This window comes from Lepisma saccharinum, chromosome 1 (genome assembly GCF_977018435.1).
Source record: "Lepisma saccharinum chromosome 1, izLepSacc3.1, whole genome shotgun sequence".
Taxonomy (NCBI): Eukaryota; Metazoa; Arthropoda; class Insecta; order Zygentoma; family Lepismatidae; genus Lepisma; species Lepisma saccharinum.
The window spans coordinates 175,997,179-176,017,772 of NC_139229.1; the positions used below are offsets into that span (position 1 = coordinate 175,997,179).

Consider the following 20,594-nt stretch of genomic DNA (forward strand, 5'->3'; position numbering starts at 1 on the left):
GTACGAATCTGTGGCAGCATCAGTGACAACACCAGAAGGGGGCAGGGGGGCGGGTGCCCCCAGTCACACACTTCATTCCCCCCGTCCGCCCCCCCCCCTCAACTGAAGTTAATGAAATATCGAATAAGAAGAGTTCATTTCTAGGAGTATGACGATTTTCACTATTTCTATATGGTGTATTCTGCATGATATCACTTTTCCTGCTTATAATACCAACTTGACTAAGAAATATTAATTTGTTTTAGTATAAACGTACATATATATATATGTGTGTGTGTGTGTGTGTGTGTGTGTGTGTGTGTGTGTGTGTGTGTGTGTGTGTGTGTGTGTGTGTGTGTGTGTGTGTGTGTGTGTGTTTGTTTGTTTGTTTGTTTGTTTGGACTTTCGTTCAAGAGTCGAGCGCCAACCTGGCCGTAGGCCATTTCTCATTCATTTATGTCCTGTAATCGTAACCTAAGTTTTAACCAGTTTTAAGAACTGGAAAAAAGCGTTGAATGTGGATGGTTTTAAAACATCACGAACATTTTGAGGACCACAAAACACATCTGTAGTACGGGAAAATTATTCTAATGGTGGCTCGTTACTGACAACGCTATTTAGTAAAATAAATTGAAAGGTGATTCAAGATTTGGTTTATTGGTTGATTTTGTGTTTTTAGTCCACTTTATGCACATTAAGGCTAATCGGGAATTGACCTACAGTTTAAAGTGCCTCCACCGGGTATCGAACGTGGGCCCAAAAATGATCCAAGAAAGCCGACACTACATGTCAGTTGTTGTGGATGCCTCGCGGTTTCTTACTACACAGCGACTTGATTTTCAAGATGATGAGTCTGAGGCAAACCTTACCAAAGGGAATTTCTTCGATACTCTTGAAGTTAATTTCAAAATCAGGGGATATTATTCGGAAATGTATTGAATTTGAACCTTAAAATGCAGATTACACTCAAAATTATATTCAAAACAAATGAATCTGCGTAATGTGCACACTTATTCTCAGCAAAATAAGCCAGGAAGTGGAAGAGGCGAAAGTATTCGCACTCATGTCAGATGAAACAAAATACATTGCGATATAGGAACAAGAAAGATATTTGTATCGCGGGCAGGTAAAATAACGTTTTTTAGGATTTGCCACTATTCAATCATTAGAAGCAGGTTCGCTTTTTCTCGTACATATCAAAATCGAAGAACTTCTTCCCCAAGAACTCCATAGGTGCATGTAATTGTGTAGCACAAACATACCTTGGAGTGGTAGAGTGAGAAATGCACCAGGGTCAGAATATTTCTTGAATTATGAGATAACTGGAACCCTTTTGAAATTTTTATTCCTGTGATAACATTTCCCTGAAAGATGAAGCGCATATTTTGCCCAAAACTCTTCAGCGTTACGAAGATGGAACGAAAGTACTCCACTTAATGGATTTAGATTTCTTCGAAATCCTAGGAAAGTATAAATTGGCATTTTACAAGGCTTGCACTCTAGTTGTATTCTCTCCAATGGAGCGTGTGAAAGAACCTTTTTGTGTTTGAAACCTTTGAAATGCTTTGCTCGAAACAGGATGTCGGATGCCAGCTGCCTCATTTGGCTATCCTTGCTATTGAGAAGAAATGTCAAGTCCTGGACGTACCGAAGGTAGGCAATGTGTTCTCCAAAGCACATACATCAGAATTCTCCTACAGGAGAATTGCATTTCACTAAGTGGCTTTCGTTGTTTTAATACTAAGATTAGTTTCTTCCAACGTTATGTTTATTTTGCAAGAAAATTAAACTCTTCAAAAAAAATTTCGTCATTTATATTATTACCTATCTTATAACTTAAATATTTATCAGTAGTTTCATCTCAAGAAAGACGATGAATTATAAAATTATAAATGTCTTTCAATGCTGAAATAGGCCATTAGAAACAACGCAACTTGTGGCAGTTCCTACGAATACAAAAATAATTAATGCCTTTATAAAGCGAATCATAGGGAGATAAACTCGTAATCAAGAATTTATTTAGGCAGTAAACGTCCACTGTGAATAAAGGACAATCACAAACACCATAATTATTATTATTATATATGTATTGTGTGTGTGTGTATATATATATATATATATATATATATATATATATATATATATATTGTTTTAGGGCGTTTTAATGTGACTGCCCAACAATATTTGTCGCCCCCCTTCCGCCCCCAGTCACTTTTCTGGCGCCGTCACTGGGCAGCATTAATAAATACTTACCTGGCTTTGTGTGTGTGTGTACACCAACACGAACTTATCTGTGCTTCAACTTCATCACGTTTTCAAGAATGTTACAAGTCCCAATGAATGTTCAGGAAGGACATATCCAGAGATTTGGGACTGTGCGACTCGGGCATTTCTTTCTTGCCCTTTTCATTATATTTATTGTTTAGTTCCCCTCGCGTCTTTGTTGAAACCAAATACAAGAGGGGCTTTCAGTCCATGCGGTGTTGCCAGCAGATGAACTTTTATCGGTGATATAAAGTCGTACGTTTTTGTTCAAACTTTCACAATAATTGACATTTATCTTTTGAAGAAGGTTTCAGTTAAAGTGAACAGTTTTGTCGTACATTGATACCATGCTATCATAATATAAGGAGAGGGGCAGTTGATCGGAGCCTGTATGTCAGAAATATTTATACGTTTAAATTTTTCGGATTATAGGTTGGCAACCCTGCAGCGCTTGCCTAGTGCGTCCTCGGTGCATCCAATGAGGGGGCGAGAACCGCTCGGAGGGTAAAGATTTCACGGGAGCCAAATTCTCTCCCAACGTGAGTAGACCTGACCCACCCCACGTAGTCGAGCTTTGAACAATTCCCACATGTTCTCGGAAGCTGATTTGTGCTCTCGTGGCTGGTATTTACGTAATCTGGATTCCAGTCAAGGTTTCGAAACGAACGTCCAGTGCCGGAAGTGGTTTGAAATGATCGTGATAGAAAAATAAGCACCAGAAGCAGTACGCAACGGGAATCGCGAAATTTTAGTGGCAGTAAAATTCCATCCCCTTCAAACCACGGGGTGGTGAACAACAAACCTACCCTCGGGACGTGCTGTCCCGTTCCTTTCTTCTCGTGCGAGTTCGCCATTGGTTTGTCGTAGCGTTCAAGAAAAGTAGGAGACAAAAGCGAATGTGTTCGAATTGCTTGCTTCGTGCGTGAGGGACGTTTTAGTGTCAACGCGTCGAGTATGTGAAGTGTACGTGTGTCGTGAATTTGTGTGCGAGTGAATATTAAGAACAAGTTGCGCTTGCTTGTATGACGAAAGCGTTCAAGATTTGGAACTAAGAGAACAAAGAAGAAACGCACTTCCCGAGTTTTACTGATCGATAGCGTGTTTTCCCCCTCCGTCACAGTCTGCGTTAGGGTGAGTTAGCATGCCATCTCCGTGCAATTTTCCTGTATAATTGTGCAGCGTAATTAATGCTTGTGTTTCCGCATGCTTTAATGTAGTTCTGGTGTCTAAAGTTGTTTTTTTTTCTATTTGGTAAATTGCAATTGTCATAACTACATATAGTTAACAGTAGCACAACGAAACTAAGTGTCAGAAGGAAGCACATAGGGATGATGTGTTTGTTACATTATAGGCCTTATACAAGAGTTAATAAACAGTGAGAATTGTTGCCCTCTCTGTATTAGTTCTAATTATACATGTGCTTTAATTGTTCTTTAACGTATGTGCACATATTAAGAACAATGCCGAAGATATTTGGCGTAGGTTATAGATGAAATAATTGCTTTGTGTCTCAATCGATTTGTAGAATTGCCCGAGTAATTTTCTTATTTGAATCGTGGTAGGACCGTCCAATACATAATTTTAAGAACGTTTGTGTTCTTTGTAAGAGAAACGTGATGGTGATGTTACGAGCTCTTCCTTTGTGTAATGAAAGCTCTTTGTACTTTCGCTATTTAGCGTCGCTTTTCTGCCACTTTTGACTAATCGCAACGACGAGGATAAGGGATGATTACATTAGATTAAAGAAGGAACAATCACAAAGACCACCCAGGAACTTTGGAAGAAGAACAAAGCATTGTGTGTGACTTCCACATTCAGATTTCTGAGCGAGATTACCATATTTGAAGCTTGTATAGTTCAATGCACAGTTGGAAAACCGAGCTTATGATATCTGATGTGATTCAATAAGGTGATGCTCGCAATAATCATCGTCGGAATGAACAATGCACACGTCTATATTGGATTACAATTATTTACGAAGAAATGCATGATGCCATAAGCATCTACATCTACTTACACCTAACTTTATTTACTGCTGCTTATATTTCTTTCGCCAGACTAAACAGTGGGATGAAAATATCACATTGACCCGAGTAATGACGAGGATGCATAACGAATATTTTATTTTGTGATGTTTGTTTTTAGCCAACAAGCATAGAAGTACGTAACGTTCCATCAGTATATATAGGAATGTTTGCCGATTCACGACTGTTCTGAAATGCTGTGCTAGGTGCGACAAACGGCGATATGTATTTTGCATACAATTAAAATAATTAATTGCCAGTGTTTTGCATGAAACGCGAACTGGCAATAGACCTCCCCAAAAATGTATACCAACTACCTGTTAGGTGTATATCATTCAGATTCAAACAACTTTTCAGGTCCGTTTATATTTTGCACAGCACTGTTTAAATTCTATGAAAGATATTTAGTTCGAATGCTTGGCGTTTTGCTACATTTGAAACGTGCGATTAAGCGAATAAAGTGCCAAATAAATTCCAGTCTGTCAGTATAAATTTGCTGACGTACGCCTCGGTACTTTTCAACTATTTTGTCCCGTCTCTCTGGTTGCGCCAGTTAACGCTCGCGTAAGAATAATATAAAACGATAAACGCAAGATCTGATACCCGCTTGCAACTTTTGGAGTTATGTATTTTGCTTATCGATTACGCCAAACCCGTGACGTCAACGGCGCTGTTACCATAGCGATGCCATTATTCTGCTTTATGTCCCCTCCCAAGCGCAATGCTAGTTTTAATTTTGTTTTCTTTTGCCTCTGACATAAATATCCGTGTATAGGTGTGTGGCTTTGTTACCGGGAGCTGGCGTTAATCCCCGAACTGGAAGATCAGAATCGCGTTTTGTTGGGACACCGAATGTAAACCTGTAAAACAGGATGTACTTTGTCGTTTTTCCCTCTCTGCCGTTCCTTTTGCGTCTTCAGTTTTCACATTGGCGTTTCGTTGTAAATTATTGTGGTGGCGTGGCTGTCAGTCTTTGCAAACGTTGTGGGAGTATTTTACATGCCCTCAGGAAGTTGTTGTTTGTGTGCTCATGATTCATTACCACCAATGCTCGAATTGCAAGGTATCTCACCCCCTCCCCCCCCCACCCACACACACACACACGCAATTTCTGATTTGAGCACTGATGGCTACTGTTAAGTAGTTCTGTATTTAATTTTATTCAATATAGAACATACCACAATAGAACGTGTTACGTAAGGTGTTAAATTCCGTTTGTGTGTCATTTCTATTCATTGCAAATGCTCATTCACAATTTTCTACATTTTCTTTTGGACAGATTTGACAGTACAAAACCGTAACATGCGTGTTCTCAAAGAGGCACATGAGAAGACCACTTAGCCTGACAAGTGAATTTGATGCGAGACATCCAATTTTATATCAATGACAATACATTGTGCTGAAAATTTATTTCGGTAAGCAACAAATACCTAAACCTCGTAGTGAAGAGACTCAGAACTACAGAGGTTTCAGATTGAGCATGTGTGTGTTCTTCCTTCGTCGACTTCATATCCTTATCGTCACAATTATCCAAAAGTGGAAGAAAGGCGACGTGAAGTAACAAAAATCAAATCATAATTAAAGTTTCGTCGTGCCAGGATTTCAAATTCAAGAACAGTGCCGCTTTAGAAATAAAAACCTGGACGACCGTGGATACAATAGCCAGAGATATATTTTCTTCGTTGGACCAACTCAAGCTTTGTTACCGGAAATAAAATTGGGTGAAGTACAGTGTTTTCCTTGTGGAATGTCATGCACTACTCGGCACCAGACTACCGAAGAGAATGAAATACTTTTTGCAGACTTTTCTGGTTCACAGATTCCGAACAGATCTCACGCTTTTTCACTACCAAACAAGAATACCATTCCTATTTTGGTACGGAGAACCTGAGTGAGCACTTTTGTGTCCACAAGGAAAGAAAGGCGCGGGCGCCAAGCACGCTGTGCAAACGGCAGTCGGCGTCTATCTACTCTGATCTTCTTCCTTCCCAAGGACAAAGAAATGGAGGGCTGTGGGCGAACGGGGGAAGGGAATCACTGTCCTCGCCATGTTGCCACATTAACACATTTCCAGTCATTGTCCATTTTGGTCGAATTTGTACTTTTTTTTAAAAGCATTTCCTCCATGTTCATCACTTATATCGGCAGATGAAAAAATTGCTTGTATGTAGACCCGGGACCATGTACAGATCCAGGGGAAATGTGATATTTTCTCATCAGATCTTGCATTTGAGGCTTGATGCGAGTGTTGACACAATTTCCATATATTCCTGTTCTAGCTCAGTTCAGCTTATTTTCCTAAATACACAAATCGTGCTTGTAATCGTCTTATGAAACTGGATAGTCAGATTTAGGTCAATCGTGGCGATGGCAAAGAATTATGAAATGGATAAACACACATATGAAACTGTGATACCTTATCCAGGATTCGAATGTAGGACTATGACTTCGTGGTCACTGCCACTGGGGGTCCAAGGTTCGATTGCCGGTAAAAATACGTTGCGCATTAGCTCTGATCCCATTTTTAAACTGTAGGTTCAGTCCCCTGTAGACCATCTGACCATAAAGTGGACTTGAAATAAACTCTGAAGAACTGTAAATAGGGGCTCCGAGTTTGACACCTGATCCCTTGAATAACGATGTATCCTGTCTCGGTTAGTTTGTCTGTGGACATTCTCTTTGGAACTGATAGCACGCATATACGTAGTAGTAATCTGTTATATGTTATGGGAATTGCAGAATGTATTTGAATATAGGAATTGTTGCAGTTCCGTTTAACAATATGAATAGGCCAATATATATTGCAAGTCCAACATTGCGTTATGTTCGTCACGTCCAAAGGCTGTGCAGGAATTATATCTGGCAACCTCCCCTATTTCCAAGGTGCGAGCAGGCGAATAAGTAATTACCGAACGACTGTTTGTGGTATTTGGCAAATCGGGGAGTTAATGAACAGCTAGGCAATATGCAAGTACGTATTTATACTACGCAGAGTGGCATGCCCTTTATTTATATCAACATATGTTTTTTTTTTGGCAATGTGGATGTGATATGCTTGTAGCGTTGCCCCCTCTTCCAAACGAACGGGTGAGTTGGGTTTTCCTGGAAGGATTACACAAGCTGGCGCTATACCCAAGCCCCCTCCCATCGAACTGCTACCCCTTCATGAAGAAATGTGGAAACCTGTTTTGATACAAAGTATCAAAGGTAGAATATGGCCTCAGTGTTGCAACCTCGGACTTTCTGTATTACATTCGTCGTTGAGGAATGGTGTTGTCTGTCTCTAGCTTATTGGCCTTGTTATAGCCCAAGAAAATGACCGTGGTTCTCATAAGCAGTTTACAGTTACTAATGAAGTTATCACGTTTAAAAAGTTATGGTTGCGAAGGCTGAAAAGCTTTAATCTATATTCACCCCCCCCCCCGGGCCACTTGAGCCATGCCAAATTTCTCGTAATAGAGAAAACCTCAGACGCTTTCTCCACTTCCGTGACTGTTTCCTTGCAATTACCGCGTCTTTGTTAGCGGCGGTAGCACGCGATAGTGAACAACCTCAATAAATAAACCAATCAGTAAATAAAGTCGAAAGGCATTCAATTTATTATTGATCGTGTGCTACTGGATTTGTTATCGACCTTGATTTCTGAAAACTGTCTGCGAGCCTTGAAATCGGGAAGTAAAACGTGCCAGTATAATTTGTTTATTCGAAAAGAACAGACTGGCACTTGAGTTTTTGTCGCTCCCTTACATCAAGATTTAGTAAAGCTCTCGCCTATCAGAAGTTCCCGGGGTCGATACCCGGTGGAGACACATCGCAGCCTTATAGGTCAACCTTCCGATTAGCCTATATGTGCATTATGTCGATTTAGAAACATTTCTTACATCAAGATTTAAATAGCATGTACACTCACGAGCACTTCTGGGTTGTAATTATACCATTAACTTTTCAATGCGCACGCTGTAACCCAGACGAGTCCGTGACTGTACAACAGCTATCTCAAACACTGTTCCTAGCTAGCAGGCGAAAATTCTAAAACGTACCTTCAGCATTAATGTATTATTATTATTATTGCATTTACTTGCCGTGTATTTTATGTAGAGCTTCGTAATCTTCAAGCGAATGGCATAATGATGCTTAATTATAGATTTGACTCATACAATTTACAATAAAGCTGTAATGGGGGTGAGAAAATTATGAACATTTTTCACATTTTCTTAGTGTGTTGTTTCGAATGAAAATCGTCAGAAGAACGCGGACATATTGTAATTTTAAATAGTTATAAATACATTTTTCAGTCTTTACCAAGTAAATAATAGGCATAGTTTTGTTTCAGTAACAAATACCGAAATACGATTATTGCAAATTCAAAGTTTTCTCTGTGAACATGCCAGACGGTAATGAAATTTTGTACTTACAGGTATAAATAACCCAACACACAAACTATTTTCTTTGCTTTATTTTGGAACAACTGATTTAGCATATGCAGAAGTAAAATACATGAAAATTTATTTTCATACAGAATCAACAAAGCTTCTTTTTAAATCGAATAATCCGAACGTCTCTTAAACTGAAATCAAAAAGCACTTGTAACATAAGTTTTCAGCTGAAGCGAAGAATCTAAAAGGAAAGCCACACTGTCTGTTGAGCCCATAACTACATGAAAAGATGCGAATTGAAACTTCCAGGGGGTTAGAAGGGGGAAGGGAGCTAGCTCACTTCTTCCCCTTGCCCTTGGGCGGCTCGGGAGTTGGCGGCGCTACGTTATCCGGTTCCCTGGCCCGTCGATCCTCCTCCTCCCTCATCTCCTTCATGATCTGATCCAGTTCAGGCAGGGGTTTGTACGTTTGATTGTACGTCAGGTACTGAAACGAGAAGTAAAGAAGGTTTCGTGAGACTGTTCTCAGTAATATTAGTGAGCAAAGTCCCCAACACATTATACAGTTCACCATATTCCTACTTTCTTGGAATGTACAAAGATGTATCACATGTACTTAATTTAGCATGCATCTGTGGCTCTGCAGTATGAACCTTATTCGAGTGAATTTAAATCGCCGTGCAAGTAGCACATTCTCAAGTCCATCCTATGTCTCGACTGTTGATACCCAATTACAAACACACACACACCTTATCAGTACTCAGAAGAACTTGCACAAAGTAGTTGTGTAAATTGTACTTGTGAAAGTTTGTGCTTGTGTCGGTTATATCAAATAATTAAATTTTAGTGGTGACTGGTATTCATTGTTGGATAAAACGAAAATTTATTCAAAGATTTCCAGTAAACTTTGCACCTGAGTCGGTTGTAGAATATTAACTAATCCCAAGACTAGAGATTGGAGATAGGCGGGGGAAAAAACCTAATTATACCACACCTCAGCAGTACAATAGAACAATGCGAACGATTAATAATGCCAAGACTACTATTTTTATACTGGCGTTTGTGAAGGTAAGCTTCAAATAAAAGTATCTGCGAAGCCATTCTACGTATTTCTCAGGTACACGTTGAACTGACCAGAGCAGTTTTCCTATTTGTCTCGTTTCCCTGGTGTATGAATGGGAGCTTTCGGGAACCGGCAGAAATTCAAAACGCAATGGCGTATAGCTGGATTTTGCTCTTCCTCACGTGTGGCTGGGATCGCGTTTCTTTGACTAGACGCTGAATGGGGGGGACCCTTCCTACGGAGCTTGAAAGAGGAAAGTGGCCAGCTGTCGAGCAGCGTGGGTCTTTTGTTCCCGTGCATCCTGATATCCCTGCCGGGGAAACTTTTGCAGAGCTCTGTTTCCTGCTACCACCTTTCTGAAGCTTACTCCAAGAGGTAATCAGCAAAATGTTGCAAGGGTGCCGAGTCAGCATGCGCTTCTTTAAAATTATTCCCATTCATTAAGGCGAGCTGTTCATGATATCCGTTCCAAGTCAATCCATGTGTGATATGATTACGTTTCTGTAAGATTGAGGTTGGGAGCATGATTATTCTCACTTGTCCGAGGCATTACTGATAAAATTCTCTGTCGGCTTTCTTATAATGTGTCTTACCAATAGATATTTTAGTCAACCTTTGAGAACGCAGAAAAGTCGTGCTAAAAATTACCGTATATACTTTTCGAAAGGTGCCGGTTTCACTGAGACATGCAAGAAGTAACTTAGCAGTTATCATAAGCTCAGGCCTTGTGAAACTGTACGCTTTCATAGGAGATTTTATCGCGACGTTCATTTTCTTGTAAAGTAATAGTGTAGAACTATTTTTGTGAACTTGCTAAAGCAGTTAATGAAGCCAACTGTAGCTTAGTTAGTTAGTAAAGTATAGGAAACACTGATCTTAGCTTGCAGCATGACAATTTTGGAAATAGCCTACTAACAAATGAACACTTAAATATTATTATTGTAATCATCGTATCTACTTGTAGTTATTTGTCAACAATGAACAGTGTATTATCAAAACTTTTTGAGAAACAACTTAATAATCTTGATTTATTGATTTTGATGTGTATTGAATATTCTTAATGTGTCAATATGAATTTGTTAACAACTGTTAGCGTGCAGAAAGTCTCACACCTTCTATGTACGTACAAGTAGGAGCAGTGCATTTATTAATCATTTTCTCCCATTCTTTCTTAATTATTAAAATAAAGTGTCGTTCCTTGGCAGGTGTAAGACTCTCTGTTCTTGTTTTATATTATATTTTTTTATGTAAGTTATGTACCATGTGTAGGCCTGTATATTCGAAATGCGTAATGAAAATAGAGACGTTGTCGCTTGGGCTTTGATAAGTGCACTTACCCTGTGCTTGATTCGCTATTATTAAGCTTCAGGGATTTTTAGTGCCTTGTATTTGTCTTGCAGATATCAAACACGCTTTGGGAACCTTACGATTGAATTTCAGTATATATATATATATATATATGGGTGCATGAAAGGCGTCGAATCATGTCTTAGGACCTAAACGAGAATTGTATACCTTCCTCTGCAAAAGGAGGATTAAGTCGATGCACTTGTGGCTTTTTTGCTCTTTCTTAGGAAGCACGTCTTGTCTTTTTCGATACACGGATGTTCCTGCGTATTTACTGTAGATTCTCTTTGTTCTAGTATCTATCCTGTCTCTCTAGCCTGGTTGTGTAATGTAGTTTTTGGTCTCTAACAAAAATGAAAAAAGTCAAAAAAATGTTGTATGGTGGTCGATGACCGAAAAATAATTCATTTCAAGTGCAACCTTTGCCTTTCATTAGTTCATCGTGGGCTGCGACGACGGCGACCAATTCCTGGGCGTCTCCCGGAAAATTAATTTCGAAGATGGAGCCGAGGATTACGAGCAGTCTCGGTGGAGCCTGGTTGGCCCCCGAACTCCAGGTAAAATCAGTCCAGACTGTTGCGTCCTTCCCGAGTAGCTGTTGACGTAGTAGTGAAGGACAGACAGACCTAATGTTGTTGTTGTTGTTCTTAACATATCCCTTCCAGTACGTAGCCAGAGCAGAGTATGCACCTTTTTCCGTAAATAGTTAATTAATTTGTACTGAACTTCCACTCCATCAGTAACACCTTCGTCTTGATGGATGAAGTCTTGTCTCCCAGACTCTCATGTGGTTGTTGATTCTCATCACCTGTATTATTCAAGCCTGTACTTTTGTATATATATATATATTTGTATCTGGGGCCTTTTTATATACTTTTGTCCAGTATACGTATGTGGAATGCATGTTATTAGGAATCAAGAAGTTTGACATAGGAAGTATTATGTTAAAAAAAATAATATACATATTCTGTAAATACTGCTGATACTGAATGACACTGGTAGACATAGGCAAGCGTTGGAGTTGAGTAGTCTATTGTGCTCCTATTTATTGATCAAGTATGGTTTCATGTACTAGTTCTTCAAGATGATTTTTTCACGAAACCCTTGCTATGCCAATTAACTAAGTGTTACATATTGTGGCTGTTGGATTTGTGGCGATTTAACATGTATAGTTAGGCCTAGTCCGATTTCTTGTTAAGTAGGATGGTAATTTGTAGGTTCTAGAGAATAAAACAGTTCGTGCCCCACCTAACGAATGTTAATTTGTATAGACAGCGCCATTGTTTTTTTTAACTCTAGTCGTCGGTATAATTGCTGGTAGATTTTTTAGTTAGTAGTTCTTTAGCAGTAAAATAGGGTTAGTCCTGCATTGTGGTGCCAAATATATTTTTTAAGGATTTCATTTCATGCAATAGTTGTAAGAATAAATAATCTCGACAGCAGGTAGAAAAATGAGTAATCTGTCGTGAGTTCACTATTAAATATTTTTTTTCTTTAAATCATTGATTACACAGAAACTAACGTAAATATTAAACATATCAACTGATTTTGAGAAAGAAAAATAGTTGTTTGTATGCAAGTATTTTAATATTTTTAAAGTATTATGTGTACTACATTTCGAAAATACTATGCTATAATTGATCCCAAAGAAAATCACGTAACCTAACTATAAATTTAAATAATGCTGAATCGATATGGATCGTTAAATTCTTATGTTGGGATCCAGTGGCAATGCTAGTGATCACGAACACTATAGTGACAATGTACTTTAACTGTTGTTGGTCTTACATTGGCAGAACAGAACGATATCACGTTTATAATAACTTTTATTGTAAAGCATCTTTATAAATTATATTGAGAAAACGAAGAAGTTTGTAAACGAAATTTTGGTAAAGGCAGCCATTAGTAGAAATATAATTTCAATAACAGGTTCATAGGACAGTTCTCTTGAATACTAACGAATGCAATTCACTGAAACATATATATGTAAGGATGCAACTTGATAAAAAAAAAAGTCTAGAAATTGTTTTGTACAAGAAAGCTGGATACCTTGCTGATTTCTTCTGTTTTGGATGTGATCTGCTAATCGTGCATTTATGAGGACAGGTGTGTCAATATTTTTCTTACTTCCTCGGAAAACCACGAGCGATTTTCAGGAGAGTAATGTTACAGCTTTTGTGGCGAAATTAAAATTTCGTGAAACTCAATATATAAATGAGCAAGAAGATGAGCTAGGTTTTGAAGGCAGATACTAAAAGCAATTATTCGTGCAGATTAATATCGAAGATGTCGGTACATTGTTGAGTATCGTTGTTAACTTGCATTAATCTAATTGTAACTAGTACATTATTATAAGCGTAAAACGATTTTCGGTTACACTACCACTCGCATAGGCAAGGCGCTAATACTACACTATTCACAATTTAATTTAGAGTCCCCGGCCCCCGTGGCGGAGTGGTTAGCACATTGCGCTACGGTGCCAGGGGTCCTGGGTTCGAATCCCGGCCTGGGGATGGATGTTTGTGAGTGTCCATTCATCAATTTCATCATCATCACTCATCCCTATCTTCGCAAATTAGCCAAAAGTGGCACAAAAAGCGAAGTAAAATAAAGCAAATCAATCGATTTAAAGTCCCCAAATCTGCAACATCGATTGTATACTGGTTGCTTTAATAAATTATTTGCTACATTTTCCTAGTTAATTTTATCATGAGACATAAAGAGTGAGAATTGGTTTCAGATAAGTGGCCAGGTATTGAACACAAATAAAATTAAGCCTAATTAAAGCTTGAACGTGAAAGTCAGATCTTCCCAGCGTTGAGCACATACGAGTATTTCTTGTCCTAGAAAGATTCATAACACAATTTGTGTGTACATATGATGGACCTGTCGTTACCTCCTTGCGTCCATCGTGAGTTTAGTGCCTGGTTTATTTCTCTAAATTTGTAGCAACTATTTTTAGAACTTTATTTTTTTCTTCGTTTGCAAGTGGAGTGTGTTCTTTGTCGGTTTCTGTGAGCTAGAATTCAGACCCATTCTAACTGAACCGAAGCTATTCATTGTAAATCAGCTGTTGCATAAGAATTCGCCACAGTTTTGCTAAATAATTGTACATTTCGAAAGTTTGAAAGACATATTTCTTTGGCGGAGAGCGTCAAAAATAGCGCATGGGGAATCCTCTCTTATGATATGATGATCATTTTTTTCTTTCCAGTTTGCATATCATATTCAAGTTTTGTATCTGAAAATTATCCTTTTTTTTGCCAGTAAGTACAGTGTGGAGGTCATAGTCAGGGAAGCTACTTTCAGTATAATTAATAATTGATGGATACATTTTCAAGAAAACTTTAGTTTTTTAGTTTTAGGCTAGAGTTTTTGAAAGCCCTACGAACAAGGTCAATTGAAAAATAATTTTGTTTAAAAATGTAGAAAGACGATTTATTAAGGTAATTTTGCTGAACCCACAACAATGTATTGGCATTCAGTTAGAATGTTATTCCTTCTCCCGAGAACAATACGGGAACTTCTGTATCTGTATCCATAACGTTCTTTTTTTGAATTGTTAATTCTAACAGCGTGTGTCGCTGAATGAATAGCTGAAAGAGGCAAAAAGCGACGTGAAATGACAAAAATACAAATACCGTGTCACAATGGGCTTACCTTTGAACCGTAGCAATTTTTGACAAGACCAAGGATCGCGTGCCCCGTAATTACATAGTTCAAGAGGTGTTCCTAGTAATGCGGGTTAATGGGAGTGCATTGTCTGTTCATCACAATTGTTTCGCGTTAGTTCAATGTATCCTTGAAGTACATTTGACCCTAGCACTCGCAACTACTGCTTTCAGTCATAATGTAAGTCATGCAAATTAAAACTACGAGTTTATTTTAAGGGGTCCAAGTTGATAGGCTCGTATATACAATTTGTATATATTTGTGTCTGAAATTCGAAAAACTGTAGATTGAAAATGGACCTCAACCCTCTTCAGTAGTTATGGATATGAACTTGTAATGATCAGAAAAGTTAGCTGTGCCGTTGTATCGCCATAAAATACACTAGTATGAACACAAAGACAGTATAAGATATATATGTTAAAAATTTATTTGTTTTGATTCGTGATTCTTCAGCACGAAACTGTAGCAATAGTTCCAACTTTTCCCCGTATGGTACCAAATATGGGGATTACTCTTTAGCACAGTGTGTGTTAAGACAGGGCCATGGCCGGCTTGTCTTTGACCCCATTTATTGAAGACTGAGTGAACCTCAGAGCTGCTTTACGGAGGAACATTTTCTGAAAATTCAAATTGAATCACGGTCTTCTGCATGGCAGTCAGGTGCTCTACCAACTGGACCGCCGCGACCCTCTTTAATTTTCGTAGTGATTTCTAATACTTTATGGTAAAAAAGTTACTTATGCTTTTTATTGGTTTGATTATTTGTCAAATTTGCGGTCACATTTAGAATGAATTGTAGCCAGTAATCTGAAAGAAAGCAATTCTCAATACTGCACAAATAGGCAATAGTGGTTAAAGGATCTATACAATGCAACTTTTTCAACTTGGTCCAGACCTCTATTTTTCTAGAACTGGGATATCGATTTGTCATCCGAAAAAGCTTATCAGTAAATGCAGTGACATTCACCAATTAGTACTATGGATTCTCTGGTTTATATTTATTTGATATGTGCTTTGAGGTTTGACCTGCTTCCTCCAATAATTCCTCCCTCCTCGTCAATTTTAGAACATAATTTACAAGTTGTTATCACTAAAGAAACTGAATGAATTTGTAATTAAACTCCCATTTTATAATTGTATTGTTACGAGTATTAATGGTTATTGAATTAAACTCTTAACTCTGAAACTTTGAATATTGTGGAACTGTCATCCTTTGTACTGGCACCATAATAGTGATCAAATCATTGGCAGAAATCACCTGGCATGAAGTAAGTAACTCGTAACCAACAACACCAAAAAGGTTGTAGATATTCATACAATGGTAATGTAGAAATGCAGGCTTCATTAATTTGATCCAACCACTGTTCAAAAAGCCTATGCATCATGGCATTGAGTGTATTCTTGTAACAACTTGCTGCGTTGTGAAGCCCCTTGTGTTAACAGTAAAGGATAGAATTCAATACATTGTGCCCAGCCATAATTTGGTTATAATTTTCAATATGCTTGCAAGTAAATATTAACATTTATTTGTAATTTCACTTTCTGTGTTGACACGTGCGAGAGAGAGGTAGGGAGATATTCAGTGTACAACAGCTATTTTCAGTGTTCTTTTCGAACTGGAAATTGTTTCATCTCGCTAAATGTGATCTCAGCCTTCGTAGGTAATCGGCTTGTCCGAGGGTTAGAAGTTGCCATGGCAACTGAACCATCGTCACCGTCGAAATTCCTGCTCCAAGAGAAGTTTCGAAATGTGTCGTTGTTACGATTAGTTGAGCCGATTGAATTACGTTGCTGATATTGGGTTTGTTCGTCTGGAGCGACGTTAACGTGTCGAAAGTTGATGAAAAGAGGCGAATATCTGCTTCTGGGGTTTACTGTACGAAGGCCAACGAAAATATTGCCACCTAAAAGTTCGCAGACCTATAAAACGGGGTTCAGCTACTAATTGGCTTCTGGAAACAACTTTACTTTCTCATTACTCGCTACCAATTAGTTTACCGTGAGGTCTTTGCTAATTATCTATCATCCGTTCCAGGAACTTCTGCACATTATGTAGTTTCTTAAATATTTGCTGGAAATAAATTAGACTATTATTGATAAAGACTACATAGTCCAACCTGGCCTTCGCTTATTCGTCCTCGTATGAAATTCCATACATGATACTGTCTCTTTCTATCAGGTGGTGGCCAAAATAAATGCATGTCGATTCTAGTGAAGCTAAGAAATATCAAATTTCATGAATCTCTTGACCCGACCTCCGTGCCGGAGTGGTTAGCAATGCGCACTACGACTGCAGAGGCCCAGATTCGAATCCGGCCTGTGTATAGGTGTTCTATGTGAGTGTCCCTTCATCAGTGTCATACCTTCAATCATCCTCACCGTTGCGATTAGCCAAAAATGGCAGAAAACCGACGCTAAATAACCCAAATGAAAACAACCAAAATCATGAATCCCTTCATTATATAGTTGCCCAAGCTAAAGTTCTGTCGTTGTACAGCTAGAAGCGTATGTAGTTGAAGGTTTTTGTGGTTGGGGACACCGTATAGTTCTAAGTGGCCCAGAACTGGATGCCACTATTTGGCTTGTGCTTAGCTTCGAAATTTGGGGAATATAATATATTCAGACCTTAAACAACATTGCTATCCGATCCAGTTTCAGTAATCCTTGGTCCTGTTTTTATTGAGGAGTAATTACGAACGTCTGATATATACTTGCCAGTTATTAAGAACCGCTATATTTTGTTACTCAGCATAAATTCCTATTGTCAATGAAAAATCCGACAATTATGTAAAAAGAAAAGTTGATGACTATTGAACACATTCCTTCTTCACACTTTAATATAGGGTTATATAAATGTTTCGAGAGGTAGCCCTAGAACTCAAAATAGGATGTGTGTCACGAGGTTCTTTGCATCACGGTGTGATCTGTAACTTCAAAACAAGGCCAATTTCATGCCATAACGCATTGCAGTGAAAGCTTTCACAATTTTAATTGATTGGTTTGCGTGATGGATATGTATGTGCCTTTGCAGGCGAATAGATTTTTAAATGTGAATGTCTGAAGAAAGCTCACGCAATGATTGAAGTTTCTTTTGTAGCCATATTTCATATTTCGACTACCGAATTTAGCTGCCTTGTGCATACTACTCACGAGAAAAAATGTAACCTTTTTAATCCTAAAGAAATTTCGTAAGCTATCTATGTTAACGCAGCGCCATTGTTTTTTACTGCTTGTACTGAAATATCTAAGTCAAAAGAGAAGCCAAAATTTATTAAGATACCTTGAAGATTATCTACAATGGTCCAAAATTTATGAGCTTATTCCTTTCTTTTACAAGCTAAGCTTCTCTTACGACAGAATCATAAAATCATAGTAGGCTATTATGAAACAAGCACTTCATGAATAATTATTAAGTCCGCATTGTTGAAGTAAGTTCTATGTGAACCTAAATGTTGAAGTGGATACCATCCGGATATGAAATACAGTTTCAGAGGCTATTTTTGTCTTGGTAGTTCTTTGTTGCAAGAAGTCAGTGTTTTATTTTATTATACACTATAGCCTAATAATAATAATAATAAATATGGTCATATTATTGTACTGATTTATCCTAATATTCGACAAATAATTGATTTTACTGAGAAGCCCCTGCGTTTGTAAATGTTGTGAACTTATGTAAACTCACTTTATAATTTAAGATAGCAAGCAATTCGAATTTCATCCCACTAAATGTGGACGAATTATGGTCGAGAGTCTGTGTATGATACTGGTTGGAAAATTCGTGTGAGTAGCCTGTGATTAATTTAATTTTAAGTTTGGCTATTTGATTTCATTGCAAACAAAAGTTTTAGTGTTCTGGTGTGACTTCTTATTTTCTTAATAGTATAGTTATTTAAGTTAGTAAATACACACGAAACTCTCGGTAAGTGTTCATTGCTCTGTATATGAATTTGTAGTTTTGATTTTCCAGATGTAATAACAGCCATTATTGATTGTAACAAACAAGTGAGTTTTGTGCATGATATTTATCTCAATTTCGGTGCTTTGCTTGCAGTGAAAATTTATATTGGGAGGGTGAGAAATCAAGAACGCAAAAAAATAAGTTGTGTGTGAATACTGTATGCGATTATATCACGAAAAGTATGATGTAGGTATGTGTTCTGTGAACGTAGGCTAAAAGTTAGTAACTGATAAAACGGTAGTTGATATCGGAAACATGAAACATGGTTAGAGATTTTGTTATTCTCGCACGGTAGTAAAATGCATTGGATTCGAAACAAAGGACTAAGTTTCCATGTATCTAAAAGATGCAGCAAAGATAATTAATTATTTCATGTTAATACTTGGGTTCCGATGGATACCATTGAATCTTTGAAATCCTCCTGACCACACAAAAACATTCTTCTGTCTAACTTCAGAGTAATGATTTAGTGTTTTTGCTTTCATAAAATTGGTATATCGGTGTTATTGAAACCCATTGTTTATGGCAAAATTAGACTCCCGATTCAAGGTATTATTTGCACCAGCAGCCAACGTACGGCTTCATCACTGCTGAGGCTTCTTGGACAAGTTAAGGAGGAAGCCTGTGAAGGAACTTCACCCACGATTACGGATTACAATCACCTTCGAGCTTCGCTGAACTTAATTAAAGCTAGTTTAGTATGCGAATGCAAAATCTTTCTCGTTCAGTGTTCGGTGAGAAGTCTTTAGTCAAACGAAAGTCCCGAATCAGCAGATTCCCCGTCTTCGGTCCTTTAAGGGATGCAGCAAATAAATTCCCCATTATTCCTCCCGACCTGATTGCATTGTAAAGTAGTTGCCTTCCCTGACGCGAGAACAAGAAATGGGTTTGGCTTCCTTTGTGCGGTTACACTGCCAACTCCGCTAGTTTCCTGATTCGAATCGAATATTTTTTGTTCTTCGATGCTTTTTTTTTTCAAGTGATAAATGCTTTTATTTATTGTGTCTGCGATCAAATTTGTGACTTGTTATATCATTTGTAAAAATCAATTTATAACAAAGTGCATTGGAATGTTATCTAAAAAATGTATTTAAATTTGCTGATGTTCCGATTATGTCATATTACATGAACAGAGCAGAACAGTCCCAAGTAACATTTTGCAGCACCGTAGTCATGAACTGAAAAATAGACCCTCCTTGTGTAAATAATAAATATACATTGTAGGAATAGTGAATGAACATAATCAGTTGAAGAACATCAGAGTGAAGCGCCGTCCAATGGATGTAGTAGTGAATGTGTGTATAATAACATTTACAATGCATTTTAAAATATTTCCCACTTTTTTAATCAGTTACTTTTAAATAGGCTCTGATTAGTGTCATTACGGAGTGTTTCTATATGAAGAAACTAATGCATAAATATTTAGTTTTAGTATGTGTACTTATCACATTTTGTAACCGAAACAGTCTTCTAGTACCCAAGTTAAAACTACATTATTATAAATTCCCCTTGCACTTAACACAACATTCGAACACTTGATTACATTATTAAAATATTGTGCATTTGCATTACATACGTCATTATTGTAAATATAAGCTTTAAAAAATGGTGAGCTCTTTGGTAGAATGAATTGGCACCAACAAATTAACATTTTTTCAAGTTTACTTTCATGCCTATTCAAGAATGTCAGATAATGTTGGCCGATGTACGTATTGAAACATGGGAATTGAAGATTTGATGATTAAACCATTTCCATGCGATTTCAGTGTTGTTTGCAATGCGATAAAATACTTGCCTTTCTTTTTTATTTGTGCTCTAAGTAAACATCAACAACAGAAGAAAGAATGATGGTAAATTGAACAGGAATATATAATTTAGTAGCGCAATGCCGCTAGCTGTTTAAGTGTTGGG

The 20,594-nt window shown here is 37.8% G+C and overlaps 2 protein-coding genes across 9 annotated transcripts in view; one reads left to right on the forward strand and one right to left on the reverse strand.

The window, feature by feature from the left end:
- msi (RNA-binding protein musashi) overlaps positions 1–20,594 on the forward strand; it is a 531,937-nt gene that overhangs the window by 504,950 nt on the left and 6,393 nt on the right. Inside the window, exon 1 of one of the 7 annotated variants that reach the window (XM_083143278.1) lies at positions 3,286–3,375. The exons of 4 other annotated variants lie outside the window; for them this stretch is intronic. The gene's annotated coding sequence lies outside the window, so the exon portion shown is untranslated. Of the gene's footprint in view, positions 1–3,285; positions 3,376–11,489; positions 11,611–18,516; positions 18,645–20,594 lie in introns of those variants that run through there. 2 more of the 7 variants (XM_083143269.1, XM_083143260.1) reach the window with 2 other exon arrangements.
- Positions 8,710–20,594, reverse strand: part of LOC146004429 (uncharacterized) — a 182,400-nt gene continuing 170,515 nt past the window's right edge. For both annotated transcript variants that reach the window (XM_083143285.1, XM_083143291.1), the window contains exon 6: positions 8,710–9,130. In XM_083143285.1, the coding sequence (XP_082999411.1) occupies positions 8,981–9,130 (150 nt within the window). In that variant the 3' untranslated portion in view covers positions 8,710–8,980. The remainder of the gene's footprint in view (positions 9,131–20,594) is intronic.